The sequence below is a fragment of the Galleria mellonella genome, unplaced genomic scaffold (genome assembly GCF_026898425.1).
Source record: "Galleria mellonella isolate WM207_F2 unplaced genomic scaffold, CSIRO_AGI_GalMel_v1 utg172, whole genome shotgun sequence".
In the NCBI taxonomy this organism is placed as follows: Eukaryota; Metazoa; Arthropoda; class Insecta; order Lepidoptera; family Pyralidae; genus Galleria; species Galleria mellonella.
In genome coordinates this window covers 872,056-889,621 of record NW_026442015.1, presented here as the reverse complement: position 1 = coordinate 889,621, position 17,566 = coordinate 872,056, and the positions used below count along the sequence as shown (strand labels likewise).

General features: G+C 29.8%; 2 protein-coding genes across 3 annotated transcripts in view; one reads left to right on the top strand and one right to left on the bottom strand.

Moving 5' to 3' along the window:
* Positions 1–17,566, top strand: part of LOC113514576 (complexin) — a 374,606-nt gene that overhangs the window by 194,014 nt on the left and 163,026 nt on the right. The window lies entirely within an intron of this gene.
* Positions 7,164–10,621, bottom strand: LOC116413561 (uncharacterized). 2 transcript variants are annotated; one of them, XM_052893144.1, is made up of 5 exons: positions 10,458–10,619; positions 9,805–9,870; positions 9,103–9,198; positions 7,648–7,773; positions 7,164–7,267 (listed from the first exon to the last, which is right to left on the bottom strand). In XM_052893144.1, the coding sequence occupies exons 1-5, from the start codon at positions 10,543–10,545 to the stop codon at positions 7,221–7,223; spliced, it is 423 nt and encodes a 140-aa protein (XP_052749104.1). In that variant the 5' UTR covers positions 10,546–10,619; the 3' UTR covers positions 7,164–7,220. The 2 variants fall into 2 exon arrangements, with proteins under 2 accessions (XP_052749104.1, XP_052749105.1); XM_052893145.1 differs by lacking the exon at positions 9,805–9,870 and having other exon boundaries at positions 10,458–10,621.

The window sequence follows — 17,566 nt, the reverse complement described above, 5'->3', positions numbered from 1 at the left end:
ATTTTCCAATTACGCTCACGTCGCTTGCCGGAAGAGTGTGATGGAATGCGAACAATTTATTTTATTCTGCTTCCAAATAAAAAGGGGTTTGCTTTCCGAATAGAAGAGAGGAGCATTCGCGTGAAAGGAGCCTTTTGTATGGAATTCCTTAAAGTGATGTGAGATGTAAACAGTTTCCTAGGGTTTCTGTTTGCCGGAATGGAATGGGGTAATTTAATTTTGGAGCGTGTGTTTGTGACCTCACTTTATTGTTTCTAACTAAATACTGCTCGCTACCTTTTTGTTCTGTATTCTATATTGTTTTATCTCGTTTGTAGGGATTACTAAGTGTTGACATTAAACTTAACGCTTGTAACAAACGTGATTGGCTTAAGGGTTACATAGATATTAATGTATGGAATATCTCCCGTTTATTTTGTGCATTATTTTTTTATTGTTTGTTTTTTTTTTTTTAGTTGTTATATTTTCAGGAACAATTTAATTAGAAAAAATAATTATTATTATGTGTAGGAGTTCATATATTCAGACTATTAAAAAAATTAATTAAAACGAAATGTCACGTCGGGATAACCCAGGTATTGTAATTTACCCAAATGATCGCGTTATTCCATTTCGTGTAAATAATAAACCGTGCAATAAGAAAGTCTAATAGTCCAATAAATAAACGATTCTAATTTAAAAAACGCTATACATCTGTAATATAGTATCACTGTACATAATTACTTTACACAAACTGAATATTAAATATCATGGCTATTTACAACGTCCATTATTTTATAGCTTTTTATATAAAAAAGGGAATTACATGAAGAGAGGCTCTTCTTAGACTTATGGACTCAATACATCTTGTGAAGTTATCATTCTTTGATCTAAAAAAAGCTTGCATTGAATGAAAGCTTTTAGATACTTTGGTTGTTTGAGAAAATTGCAATTTATTTTATAGTATGGTAAGTATATTTTTAAGTATTAGGCTGTCATTGGGTTTTTTTTATTCCGTATATATTTTTTTCTCATTTTTTTATGTCTAAATAAAAGTATGCAAGTTATATGTATCGAATTTTTTTTTTCATTTTTGTACTCAAGACGAGTAACTAAATAAGATTTATATACTTTCTTATTTCATCCTACTTTATTTTTAATCATAACATCACATTGAGTATTCTTGAAATAAATCTAGTGACCCGGGTAGAACCTTTATAATCCTGTTTGTAGTGTGTCAAACCAGATCCGAGTTCCCTGACGTATACCTTACTCGAAACCCGGATGAAATACGGATAAAAAGATGACAAAAGTCATGATTTACGTTGATATCGCAATCTCGAAAAAATACGGAAGGTGTTGGAAGACACGAATTATGTCTCGGTTCCGAGCTACCGTAAGGTGAGATAAGTCTACGGTGTTTTTATGATTTCCACAAACTTGATATTTTTATCTATTCTAGCACCTTTTACTGTTATCTACGCTTCCTCAATAATGGACAAATAATACAGACTGAGTTGTGAGAGTAACAAAATATCCGTAATGGAATATGGTTTTGCTGTTTGTATTGTAGTACATGTATTCTATTTTATTGTTTATATTTCGATATGATAGAGATTTTGTATTGAATTATATTTTAAAATTATTTATGTATTTATAGAAGTTTGTAAATATGTTTTTAATTACAATCACCTATATATGCATATTCTGAAAACGAAATATACTAATATGCAACAAAAAATACTATATGTAATAAATTTTCTCCCATAATACATATAGGTGACTACGTAATAGTTTAAGACTATTTTTTGTCTAGTTTAATAATTCAATGCAGTTATTTGAATATTAATAAATAATTAATAAATAATCTTTAAAGTAATGAATTCCTTATTTATTTCTACAAACAAAATTAGTGATTTTTTATACTACTGAAGAGAAAAACAGGTATAATGCCCAGTTGATGGTAAGCGGTTACCAAAGTTTGTAAACGCCTGCAAAATACCAGGGACATTATGCGCATGTTGCCGACCCTGAGGAAACCTCGTAACCCCTTTTTTGAAAAATATGGACTGTAATCTCTTGGAATAACCTCGACAAGGAGCTTATTCCATAACCTGAGCATTCGTGAGGGGAAACATCTCTGAAATTGGGCTGTACGTGAAAACATTGATTTCATACATGTAAACATATTTTCTAAACTGCAACATGATACGTTTCTTAAAATGATTACAAACAATTCGTATAATTATCTATCTGAGAAAGGGACTGAGATAATTAAGATTAATAATTAATTGCTCTTAATTCATCATCGACAGACAATTTATTGTTCTCGCCAAAACATCAATCGGACTGTGCCTCCTCGCTGATATTAAATATCAAGTTTCCCAGAGAATATCATTGTTAATTATTATATGAAATGAATTGAAGTGATGCAGAAACTGTTGTTGGATTAGTTGGTATTCGAGATTAATTTTGGAATAGTAATTATTAATATGGCGCATAGGGATTATTAATATTTATTGTTTAAATTCGTCTATAGACGATAGTTACTACATCGTAAAAGGCGAATTTTGTTCTCTGTCATTTCTAGTTACATAAATAAAATTTTCGTGTGGTCCCGAGATAGATTGGCCTTCCTTGCTTTCCAATGTGTGTAAGAGGAAGACAATGGGAACTCAATGCTTAAAACTTCATTAAAAGCCTATCTACGGTTACCAACCCACCTGCCAATCGTGGCAACTACTGGCAAAATCCATTTTATATGGAAGTTCAATGTTCAGCAGTGGACAATTAATAACTAATATGGTGATGATGATGAATTAAAATGGGCATGACCAGACGCCGATTACAAGTATGCTGCAGGTAGTCTATGGCCTAGGGTTGCCTATTTATAAAAATGAACTGTACAATTGGGATATTCATAAGAATAATGAGCGATTATTGTGTATCAAAAATATATATTTTATGTATTATTTATCAAATTAAGCTGGTGAAATACTCGCTTCACGAAGTAAGTTTCTTTGAATAAGATTTTAAGTTGAATTTTTTCATAATTTAATTGAGGAAACAATCATTCTAACTGACTCGCATTTCAATATAATATTTGACATGTTTTCATCCGGATACTGTCTATTTTTATTACTCTTGTTATTCATAAATTTTATGCACTGTTATTTAATAAAAAAAAAAAATACCAAGATTTTAAAGGAACTATGCCAAGTATGATGAATAAAGTGTCTTTTGGCCACAAAAGAATATCGGTATTTTGCTCTTTTTAAGGCAAAGCTAAACTGAGTGACCATTTTATGTTACTGTGGCACACTTATAAAAGGAAAAATTATGTTACTTCTTTTATGTATTTTCCTTTCTTTTTTTTAGTACCTATATATATTCTTTTATTTACTTTTTTGCTTATGTATTTATACCTGTTGTAGTTAGTTTGCTGTTAGTAATGCAAATAAATTATATATCTAATTATGTAATAAAGTATAACATATTCTATATAAAGTATTCCACAAAGTATGTAACCAACAACGTTCATTTTTACATTTCGCCACTATATATTGTTTATACCACAAAGGTGGTATACAAGCATACAGCCCATCTGATGGTAAACGGTCACTGTAGCATAAAATCATCTAAAAACTTTGTGTTATTTAAAGCAAAAGTTGGTAGTTCATTTATGTAGGAAAACAAAAAATACGTGAATTTTGCAATAAACAAATAAAATTTACTTAATTTAAATCTCAAATAACATAGATATAAGTTTTTCCAGAATCAAAAACTCATATTTAATGTTCCAAAAGACTTATCACTTACTTGAACACAGGATATTGCATCCAATTACAAAAGAGCTCTCAGAGGGATTTCTTAATATAATAAAAGGGGTCATATTTAAGTGAACGGTTATAACCGGAATTAGTAGAATCAAGTTCTGTAGTGGAAATGCGAATGTCCGGTTTAAGATTAATTACTTTTAAAGCAGGGAAGTGTTGTGAGATAGAGATATTTTAGGACTCTTGGATTCTTTTCTTAAATAGGAATTTACTAACTTTTATATATCACATAAAATAAAGCTAAAGTAATTATAGTGTAGATGTAGATGTTGATATACAAGTACATAGTATTTTAGCTTATAAATGTTTCATATAGTTCTTCTTCATACACTCATTTATTCTTCAAACTGAAAAGGAATAAAACAATAATGACAAATTGATAACTAATAACTTAAAGACAACACAATCATTAAAATCTTTTAAAGCGGGTATCATATAATTTTATACTGAAACTCCTGTTTCATTGAATCAATTGTGAATATATATATATATATATATATATATATATATTTACGTATTATTTGTATATATGTATCTGTGTAGGTTTATTATTATTATTTATGTATGTAGGTGTACAATTATTATTGTAATATAGGTCCATACCTAGAATATAGAAACAGAATGATTAATTTTAATTAGGTATTAATACGTTACAATTTTTACCCTCGAATAGTCTATAGATTTATTGTAGTTTCTGAATTGTTGACTATAACAGATCCCTCTATAGGATAAGTCCGCCATTATATATTAAACCTTTTTAATGTATCCAATGTAAAGTATATATATTAAAGATTTTACAACACAATTCAATACAACAATTATTATATTATTTGTGTTTATTCTTTTTAGTTTTAATTTCCTTATTTAACCTAACTTTAACCAGCCACAAATGCATTTCTGTTTCACAATAAAAAATTCTAATACAATAAAATACGAAGTTCATATCATATTTACATACTTTAATACAAATAACTGGGAATCTTACATCGAGAAATACTGCTTCACAAATTTCCTTCAGGAATATGTTGACTTTCTAAACGAAAATAATAGCAACCACAAACAAATGTATTTCAACTATGCAATATAATATATGAAATAAATATATGAAAAAATTTAATAATATCATATCATATTTATATTATCGCAAAAACACTTATACTGTTGTTTATTTATTTATATATTACTATAAATTCCTGACCTGTTTCGCCGATCAAGTTATTTCAATGGTTTATTTACGTTGTCCTTATAATAAATTGAAGAATGAAAGATAAATATATACAAACCATTAAGTAGGAAACATTATTTAATTTTAAACAGCCAAGTTTTATTATAATACACTTTTTTATTTACACAAAAGCTACAAACATTATATTATTCTCCTAATTCAAAGACTTTGTAAACTTTATTCTTAAGTATAAAAGTGAAATGTTAGGAATGGCTCTTTTAAAGGGCACAAGCATAAGAAGTAAAGTTTATGGAATACAAAGAAGGCTCTGTTGGATTTTCTACATAATTTTATAGAACATCAGAAGCATCAAAACTTCAACAACGCCTTAGATCTGATTCTTAGGTTAAGTTTGTTACTTAATTAAAACCAGCTTATTTCTCAACTAAAGTATTTATGGTAAATGGATTATTAATACGATGATTTATGTAGTTCATATAACGAAACTGCAGTTTTAGTTAAATCTTTTATATTTTTCTCATAACTGAGGCGAGGCTAGTTATGCAGAAAACGTCCATGTAATATGAACGTCCCAGATAATGTACACGTTTTCTACATGACTACTTTTAATTTATTTTTGAGAATACCCAGAGATATTAAGAGACAAAATTAATTTACTCCATTTAAATGTACATGTCATTTTGTACACTCAGGTAAAATTAACAACGGTGAATTTACTGTTAGCACTACCATGATTAGAATTTTTTTTATACCACTGAGGTGGAAAACAAGCATACAGCCCACCCGATGGTAAGCGGTTACCGTAGCTTACAAAATAGTTTTCATTGTTTTCGTGAAAAACTGGATACTTTCAACTCCAAATTATTGTTTACGACTATTACCAGATTTTATTAACGGCCTTAATTTATTTAATGAATGATAAATGAAATAGGCTGTCGAGACATCAATGACGGATGAAAGGTAAGGTTAAGCAGGTCAATTGGTACATCATAATCTATTAATTAAGAAATAATCGAATTGTTTTTAGGGGGTGTTTTAACCAACGCCGATCTTCTTGATTTCACTTAATAAAAGATTTATTAATTTTGTTTATAATCAAACAATAATGTATTATTGTGAATGTTATGATAATCGAGTAAATGGATAGATTAGATTTCACTAATAAAAGTTTTATGATTTTGTTTATAATCAAACAATAATGCATCGTAGGTCTAAGGTTTTTGTTGGGACTTTTAATGAATAGTAATAGACATTTATTAGCTTATGGGCGCAATAATGTTCATTTAATCAATTTTTACTTAAATTAGTTTAATAACAAAACACTTTCATCAAAAGCAGAAAACAGTCGCCACTTGTGTCCAAAGATGACGTTTTTGTGAATCAAAAATGTAATCTGTGAAAATAAAAAATGCTATAATTAATGATTGTATTTACTTTTATTATCATAATAGTAAACTTTATTAATATCTTTGGATGTTATTTATTTAACGATTGGATGATATTAACGTACATTAAATTGACATGGACAAAGTCGTAAATTTATGCAAATATTTTGGATAGAAACAATATTAACTGAAAAGTGTATTTTATAATACTATAATATAATTAGGTCTATCTGCAATGCACAATAAATCGCAATTTACAATTTGTAGTTAAGTACTTTTATGTTATAATTCAAGATAATCAAGAGGTTTTCCCAAGAGACTGCAGCATGGGGTTCTTCAAAAGGGCGGTAAAGAGGTTTGTTCACGGTCGGCAACGCGCGCGTAATACCTTTGGTATTGCAAGCGTTCATAGCCTACAGTAACCGCTTACCATCCGGTGGGCCGTATGCTTATTTGCCACCTCAGTGGTATAAAAAATAAATAAATAAATAATTAGAGATAATATTCCTCAGAAGAATCCGACTGCAATAGTAACAAAACCAATTATTTTTATTTAAAAACTAAACTATTGAACCGAGTTTGATATAATTTCGATGAGCCAAACTCTACGTAAATCTTTTCGTATGAAATTTTTTTTTTCCAAATCAGTTTAGCTTAACTTAGACGGAGTTATAAGGTAACAAATGTACAAAATACAACCGAAATGATAATTTTCTTCATTTTCAAGGTAAGTTGAAAATTAATTAAAGAAATATAAACAAATGGCAGAGTCCGTTATGTTTATTCAAACACAGGGGAATAAATAAGGTATAGTAAAATAAAGAAAAAACAACCTTAAATGTGCATGATTTTCGGGAGCGATCGATACTTGTTGTAATAATCTGAAAATACAAGTTTTTATTAACGTAATTAAAGATAATAATAATGTATTTTTTTAATTATATTGTTTAATTAGGTTAATATAAACATGTACGCAGTTATTAGATTTCTCGCAAGCTATTTTCCACAGAGTATCTCATCGAGAAACATCGGTGACAAGAAGCCAAGTTTATTAGAAGCCTCTTAAGTAATAGTGGTATATTAAATAATACGAATACATACTTATATATATATATATATATATTATTTTATTATATAATTAATTCAAAAAGTTTATAATCCGTTAATAAAGAATTTTGAAAATTTTCAAATTAAACGTAAAACATAACATTATACGTGCAAATCTGTGAGACAACAGCTCATTTATGATAAAAAAAAGTACCATTTCCGTATATATTTCTGGGAGATTGAGGCATAGGTGACACTTTAGGTCGTAGCACTACTGGCAATTGTGGAACTACAGGCATTGCGCTTGGTGGTAAATAATTTGTGCTAGGATCCCGGAAGTCTGAAACAATATTGTTTTATTTTCTGTTATTGTAAGAAAGATTGTATTTGTAAAATAAATAAGAATTAATATAATATTAAAATAACAAAATCTTCCACCAACAATTATAGTGTAATTGAAAAAAAAAGTTGAAATGTATAGCTGACGTTACGACGTAAGAACCTTATTCAGCTTAAAAAAGACTTCAGGATGAAGTTCAAACAATTAATCGGAAAACATAGCAAGTTCATTAAATTCCCGTAGTCTGTACATGCAGCCATGTATTCCTAAAAAAGGAACCACAACGCAAAACAATGACTTTCACAAAACAAATACTCATTCCATTGTATGTTTTACTAGCGAATTCCATTTTTGAATGTTTGCAAAGTTAATTCATTTCGTTCGAAAAGTAAGACGTTGACGTCGAAATAATATTAATTACCTTTCATTAGCAAAACATTTCCAAAATGTCTTCATCTCTTCACTGTATACAAAATATTTCGACGGAGGAAAATTTGGGAACTTTTTTCCGTGAATATAAACAAAATATTATGTCAATAGAACATACTCAACATTTTATACATACAAACTATCAAAAGATGTTCCAGTTTAGCGGAACAGAATTACATTTTACTCATGTCTCACTGCTTCTACGTATACGCAATTTCGTCTCCAATATTTGTATATTGATTGTATTTCTAACACTCGGAACTTTTTGCTTATCTAACATAATATTTCTGATAATATTTCACTTGCTATGGTAAATATCGAAAATAACTTATAATGCGTTTGAAATTGTTGTACTTATTCAATATTATTTTTTTATAACTATACTGAATAAGTCCTCATCATACTAATAATCATTATTTGCTACATGTTGATATTCTGTACTGTACTGATGGTAAATTAAATTATTATATAATATGTTTATTTATTAATTATTTGTTATAAATTTTCCTCGCCTACTTTGTAATAATTTTGCAAGGTGTAATTTTTCTGTCGCAGTGAGATAAATATTTTCATCATTATAATTATTTCAGCCGTTAACTGTCCACTGCTGAACATAAGTCTTCCCCAAAAGGGAAGTTTTGCCATTAGTTGCCATAGTTAGCAGGCATGTTGGCAACCGCAGTTAGACTTTTAATAATGTTTTAAGAATGATGCTGCTGCCCATCTCTCTACCATTAAGTTTCGTTCTAAATTCCCTTTTTGTTGTAAATTTTCTACAAAATGCTTATTGGTCGATTAGATTAGACTTCATATAAAATTGCTAACATTCCTTTCTAGGTTTAAAAAATAAGTCTACAAAACAATAGTTATATAATTTATCAGTAATAGGGTCATATTTACCATTTTGGTAAACATTTCCTAAATCATGTGGCCATATTTGAGATGGTGGTCGAACATTCACATTTGGGTATATGAGACCAGGATTGGCTTTCAGATCTGTAAAGTAACAAATAATAATTATTAGCTAATATTATAAATATTAAAGTTGGATATTTATTACTCAATCAAACTTAAACAGTGGAAGAGATTTGAATTAAATATACAGACAGTATCATATTTCATTTGATAAATAGCTTTATCTTCTACTTCGTCGTCCACGTGACATGTTCATTGATTCAAATAAAAAGTAGTCTATATTTTACTTTATCATATGTAGTACTTGCATACCAAATATCATAGTGACTACGTAATTAAGATGTTAAGGAGTATGATACTAACTTAAACATTTATATTATAAATAATGATATACGCAAGAAAAGTCGCATAGGTTTAGGACTAGTAGATATTTTAAAGATTTGTAAATATATATGCTATGTTTAGATCTTTGTTACTCTTATAGTTTACGCAATATTACGCGATTACAATAAATTGAAGTTACATTTTTTTACCTGCCTGTTAAATTTAATTACTTAAAAAATGTCTATGTAACATTTTGTTGTGCATTGGTGTATTTACTTTTTAAGTCACTTTTTTATTTTTACAGAACTAATTTATTTATAATCCATAAAAAAAGATAATGGATTAATAAATAACCATAATTACCTTTTTCTTCTCCAGGGTGTGACAATGGCAGTGATGGTATAGACTCCATTTCGTGATTTGAATAATCTTTAATAATAACAACACAATTATAATCCATTCCAATTAAATATATATTTCACAACTCCACCTACATTATCCATGTAATTAATTTCCTTCATTTAAATACAACTTTATGAACATATTTCACAATTGATCCTTCGAGCCGGATATAATAGTTATCAACACTATTTGTAACTTTGAACAATGGATGTAACATTTATAACAGTTGCTCGATCTATATTTACACTCGTATCTAGCACGATATACTCGTATGTATAGATGTACATCTACCTACATATTTGAGATAAAATATCCATTAATTGTAATCAAAGAAATGTAAAATATTATTTTTCATATCATTTATACATTATTACTAGCTTTTACCTGCTCCATCGTATACGTGGATTTTGGAAGGGAAAAATCAATGAAATAAACCACCTCTATATGACGTAACAAGATAAAACACAAAAAATTTTAACTTCGTTTAAGATAGAATAATGATAAGTGAATACCAATTTATTTACCTTCTTTCTATCCATATTTTACTACTCCCTTTGGATTTTATTAAGAATAATTATTAGTTTAAAATTAATTAAATATAATTAAGTTCTTACCGTCTAAATGAAAATTGCCATTATTCCAAGGCACATATGCGGTAGTATGACTAACTGCTAATGCACACAGAAGCAAATACAACGCCATCTGTTCGGTTTTCTGCAACTTTTCACGACAACTTCGTGATCAATGTGATTTATTTGTTATTTCTTACTCTTTTATGCTAGCTACAATTTTACGCTTCAAGTAAATGTATTATAGCGACAACCGTTTAAAGTTTACAAGTTAATTTGATGGAAAATTAATTTCACGATAAACATTATTTAATAATTACATAACATAGTATAGATTTCTCGTGCAAATAGCTTCAATTGCAATAAAATAAAATATATTTATTTATACAAAAATAAAATAAAAATATGTATAAATCGCACGTCGCCACGTCACGCACATATAAATTAATATTAACAAACGAAAAATATCTTGTTTATAGTAGATAAACTTAAAAAAATACTTAGCCAATTTTAAAAATTCTCTCGCCTAAAGTAAGCTACATTATCAACTAGTAACTTGGAATGAATTTTAATTATAAATGTGAACGATTGTAATGTTGATGATTGTAATGTTATGACTAATATTATAATATTGTGATGTTGACTGTTTGTTGATGTTGAATTATGTAAACAGTTGCCAAGCGTGGCAACTACTGGCAAAACTCCCCCTATAGGGAAGGTTTATATTTAGCAGTGGACAGTTAACAGCTGAAATATTAACAAAGACATGACACATAATTGGAATGTGGAAATTTAAGTAGTTTAAATTGATTTAGTGTTTTCGTATCCATTAAATGTGAAAACAAATCTATGATTTCATTTGGAAATATAGGATAGTATGAAGCATATATATATATATATATATATATATATATATATATATATATATATATATATATATATATATATATATATATATACATATATACAAACCCACAAAGGTGCCTGAACAATCTGATAGGTTGGTCTAGGTTCGTTGTATCTGATACTCAGAGTTCAGCGAACCCTAGCCATTAGGATATACCGTGGATATCGCACCATCTCCCGTGAAGCAGCATGCACTCTCGCAGGCACAATCCCATGGGATCTAGAGGCCGAGACTTTGTCCTCGATTTATTGGCAAAAAGTGCAAGCCCGAGAATAATTGGTACGGCATATATACTCCGCCGCCCCTGAAGAATATCGTTGGCGCAAATCAGCTCAAGATACGGCTTTAGAAACCTGGCAGAGACGGCTCTCAATAATAACAGGTAATGGAGGGTCTCGAGACCGGACCCTACAAGCACTCCACCCCCTTCTTAGGGAATGGGTAGAGCGAAAACATGGAGTTCTGTCGTTCCGCCTAACACAGATCCTGACGGGGCATGGGTGCTTTGGCAACTATCTGTGGAAGGTATCTCGAGGGAACCTACAATTTTTGCCATCAATGTGGCGCGGAGGAAGACACCGCGCAACACACACTTTTTTCCAAAATGGACAATTGCGCGTCAAGCTTTGTTTTGTTCTACGGCAGTTATCGGTGCAACCTCACGCTACCATCCGTCGTCAGAAGGATGGTAAATGATGAACAATCTTGGGAGGCGATGGTATCCTTTTCCGAGCAGATTATGCAACAAAAAGAATGTTGAGGAACGGGACCGGAATCGGATCCAACTTCAAATCCATCCGAAGAAAACGGGGCCGACAGCGAAATCGCAGTCAGTCCTCTCAAAGAGGAGCACAGTTTATCGCTGAACACGGGGGTGTCCGATGCACTATAATAAAAAGGCCTCTGAGTCGGGAAACGTGCTCTTGTTTCGGCACGTCTTCTTCAGAGATGGACTGGAAGTTAGGCTCCTAGAGGCGGGCTCCCCCTTCTTGGAATGGGGTTAAGAAACGACGTTGGCGTTGTTGCTGCAAGTAGTAATAAATAGGAACCGCAGCAACGCTGCCGTTAATTTGGTAAGCCGAGGAACACGTGGTGGTTTTAGTCGGTAAGAGTCTGGCAGTCTCCATATGCCTCCCCCGGGGTGTGTGGGTCTCCATGAGGATTTCCCCACGTAAAAAAAAAAAAAAAGGTTCGTTGTATCTATATGTCTGTACCTGATCTTTAAGGAAATTGTAGTTGTCTTCTGTTGGGTTTATTCGTAGCATACATAGAAAATATTAGTCACCGTATAATAATTGGTACCAGATATATACTCTGTACAGTGATTAAAATATCTAAACTCACTGAGCAGTACATAATAAGCAAACTCTTCCTTCATAACATCTCCAACTTTTAAAGTCAAAGTATTGAGTTGAAATTGGAAGTTATCTTGATCTAAATAATTAAAAATAAATTTCCTTTTACACTTTATTCTGGTTGTAACTTTTATAAAACTGATCCGTTGCGAATTATTATACAACATTATATGATTAAAAAATAATCGGTTTCAACGTAAAATTTAATATGACTCAACATATAGCAGATATGAACGAGTGAAATAGTATTGAAACAAAAATTTTTTTTTAAATAAATATTTATACAAATGTATTCTAGTTTTGTTCTACCTAATTATTATTATTTTTAATGCTTATATTGAATAAGTTTTAAGGATTGTAAAATGTTCCGTCATTACTAATTTTATACTTTCTTTTACTAAAAATAAAATGAACAACATTAAAAAAAAATTCTTTAATATTAAAATCGTTAAGTTTATTGTAATTTTTTTAGAACATTATATCTATAAAAAATATATAGATAGCTTTAATTAAAATGATAATAATACTTTTATTTTGTTATTTTTTAATATGTCGTAATATACTTTTATATAACAAAAATGAAAAATTTACACTCCGTCTTATGATAATACAATTAAAAAGAAAAAAAAAGAAAACATTGGCAAATTATTAACAATCAATAATTGTACTTGTCCATTTATGCTTACGACTACTAGAGACACTGGCGACTCGAACTGGTTCTATACGGGTAAATAGACAGATGTATCATATTTATTTAGTAAAATACAGCACATGCCATTTGCTGATAAACCATGAATATAGCAGTGTACATATTATTATTAGTATCACTGTATCACTTTTTATGTGGACTCTTTTAAGGTAAATTCAACACTTTAGAATTTAGTCACATAAATGTTGTTGACACATCCTGTAGGTAAAATGTTTTCAAAATCGCTTAAATTTATTCATTACAAATACTAAGTTGAATAATTAGTAGTCGAATTATTACTATTATTAGTTGAGCATCGCTATGTTAAACGAATCTTTCGAGGTCTTATTATTTTTCAACAGATTGGGACCCCTTTTAATAACAAACGCGACCCCTCAGTTGAGAAACGATAATCTAATTAAATAAAAAATAATTGATAAAATTAGATTTAATCTAATACGAAATTATTTGTAATTACAAATTACCTTTTCAAAGATTCGATGCATATACTTGCATTATAAATATTTCAATTGAGTGAATATAGATTTGATGCTAATATTTTCTATTTATGTATACTAATATGCCTTAATAATATAATTTCCTTCATTTACTGAAAGTGTGGAGAATCTAATTACAATGTATTGATATGATGTTTATATATTAAATGTATCAGTTAAATGTATCATTTAAATGTACTGATTGAAAAGTAATCGATTTCGCAAGGTAGATTACTCATCATATAGAATTCCAATATTTCATTTTATTCTGGTAATTATATTGTATTTTTTTGGTCTTTTAGTTAATATAGTATTTTGTAATACTTATCTAGTGTGAGAAATCAACATTTTTAATAAAAAACTGCAACTTTATGTGCATGGGCAACCTCTTTTGATAACTAGAAATGTCATGTAGTACAAGCAAAGGAAAATATCCGAAAACAGTAAATTTGTAATTATTTCACAAATAAACTTGATGATTTTGTACGGAACTCTCGTTGCGCATATCCGACTAGCGCTTAACCGGCTTATCGTAGAATATAGCACTTTAACGGTGTAACCAAGCACTATTATATTTGGTGTACACGTACTATATATGATGGAAAAAGATATAGGCTATTTTTTATCCCGGTCAGTAAACATATCTTTTTTTTTATACCACTGAGGTAGCAAACGAGCCACCTAATGGTAAGCGGTTACCATAGCCTATGAACGCCTGAAATACCAGAGGTATTAAGCGCGCGTTGCCGACCCTGAAAAAACCTCTTTACCCCCCATATTACAGTCACGCAGACGAAGTTGGGGCTTGGCATGGCATACAAACAACGTAACATTTATTCCTTTTTAAAATTGTAGTTGAGAAACTTTTACACTTGAAAAGCTCCGAACGCTCCCAGATAATACTAGTTAACTCTTGACAAATGAACCGAGCGACCGGCAATGAGGCCCCGGTGAAAAATAACCGGCCCGGTAATGAGATGTTCAGATTGATTGCCCCTACCTACCTACGTTGTACGTGTGGTTAATAATAGGTAGACGTTAGTTCGGAAAGGGCGCTGTCTGTGTATATGCAGTGTGAGAAATTGGCAATTTCTACAGTTCATGTACATTTGTGTAGTTAAAATACAAAGAAAATCATTAAGACTCCCGAAAGGCTCCCGCTGAACATCAGCCCTCGGCTGCAGTATAATGCTGAGCGGGAACCATTTCGGCAAACATTGCGTAACACGTTTACCTCATATACCATGTTATTTTACTCTATATGAACTTTTTATGTAACTGAATAACCTATTATTTACTTACTTATTCAGCTTTGTACAGACGAGCAATAATCGTCGGCGTATATATTTCTCAAAAAAGAACAATGTGAATGCTAAAAAAAATAGGTATTTAAAGAGAGAATACTTCTACAAAACTATCAAAATTTATATACCTAACTTCTAGTTGTACTCGTTGTCGTGTTATATTGTTTTTACGGTAAATTTTTGTATAGTTCCACGATAATAATATTTTGATGAGGCATTGATCACAAAAAAAAAAAAGAAAAAAACTACCACTACTAAGTATACTATTATTATTTTTATATATTTTTTCTCCGTTCTTCATACTTTTTTATACTTCTTAGAATGGCTAATAACTTGACGGCCCACTTGATGGGAAGTGGTGATCGTCGCCTATAGACATGAACAGTACTATTGCCATAACGAAGTACACTACATCGCCTATAACACTCATTGCCACATGCAGAAGCAGCACTCACCTACATTTTATTGTTATTATTTTTCATATTTTCCTTTTACTACATTATTCAAATATCTATTTTTTATTAAATAATTATGAAAAATCAAACATTGTCTTACAACAATCGTATTACAATACAAAATTATCAATTTAATGTATTTACACTTTAAATATTTTTTTTTAATTATATAAGGATATTTGAAAATCCCTATGCTAATGGTTTACAGCGAGTTTTCCTCTTGTATTTCGCATATTATTGAGAAATGTAAAAACTGAATGTATGTTTTATTTTGTTACAGGTACGAATAAAATTAGATGGATATCTGACCAACGTAGTCTCGGAAATTGTAAGTTATTCACATAATATTTATTAAAATAATTATACCATTATCTCAGCTATTCCTTTTTCTTGCTGAATATATCCTCCGTCCGCCAATTTCGTTTATCTACCGATTTGGAAAATTATTTTGTTATCGAAATAATATACTTTCAGGTTCATTCCTCAGAAATTTTATCACATTTTTTTCAAGATACGTTGATTTTTTTTTGTGAACCTAAATTTGTATCTTTTAATTGATTTTTTCTATTAAATTCTATTATTTTTAATTTACTGTCTAACACCGAATTGTCGCATAAGACGCTAGTTGCATGCGATCTTTAGAAAACTAGCGTAAGAAATATATTAGGAAAAATGGGTAGAATTATTTCCTACGAGAATGTAGACAATGAATTAGCTTCACAGCTATATACCGACCGATGTATATACCGATCTAAGAAATATTTATTAATTTGCACTAATATTATAAATATGAAAGTGAATTTATTTGTTTGCTACTCTTAACGCCTTAATGGCTTAATTATTCACTATGAAATTTATACGGGAAGCGAAGGACGTAGGCTACTACTACTTATTCCAGTTAATTAAAATATTCCGGTCATGCGAATGAAGTTGTAGTAAAAGTTAGTGAAGTATAATTTAAATAGTACTAAGGTACGAAGAGTAGTGTCATTGGTCAAGTAATTTCGTACAAATAAATACAGCAAAAAGAATGGGAAGTCAAAGTCGATATTTTGCTACAGTCTAATTGTAATCCTATTTTGATAATATTTTTTCTATCGATAGTATCTACTTTTGCGTTGATCCCATATTTCTTTTATCATGATACCCATAACTATTTTACTGAATTCTAAGTATTCATACCTATCTTCTATAATATAATAAATTTGTATCTAGACGATGTCTGTACATGGCAGATATTAAAGAAGAATTAATAGGAAGGACCTTAAAACCTAAGACCAATAAATGCTTAAGTAATAATTTTTAGAAATTTTGTCCGTCTATCTTTTCTATATATTTGTTCTGATATTAAGCAGAACTTATGTGGCAAATTGTATGCGATTTTTAGAGTTGTATTCTTGAAAGTCTAACTTAGAAATTAGTGTATGTTCTATATTGATACGTCTCCTAGAAGCAGTTTATTTCATTGGTTTTCATTTTTCTATTATCCACGCGTACGAAGTAGCGAGCAAAAATTTTGTTATAATATAAAAAATAATGTTGACTTGCCACAAAACGAATAATATTAAAGCACTTAAATTTGATTGAAACGCAAGTAGATAATCGGATTAAAAAGAGGAAATATGAATTTGAACTGAGCTTTTACTTAATCAAAGTAGAAATCCATTATCTCTGGGTATTTGAAATTAATATTAGCTGACTTTTCTGTAATATTTTTAAATAATATTTTATAGATAGATAGATACTCTTTATTATTCCCTCCAAAAGATTACAAAAGTAAAGTTATTATAAATATAAACAATTACAAGAAATAATCACAATAAGAAAACAGTGGGCGACCTTATCACTAAAAGCGATCTCTTCCAGGCAACCTTTGGATGAAGAGGAGTAATTATAAACAGTTCGATCGGAGGCACAATGAAATTTATTATTTCTTAATATAGAGATA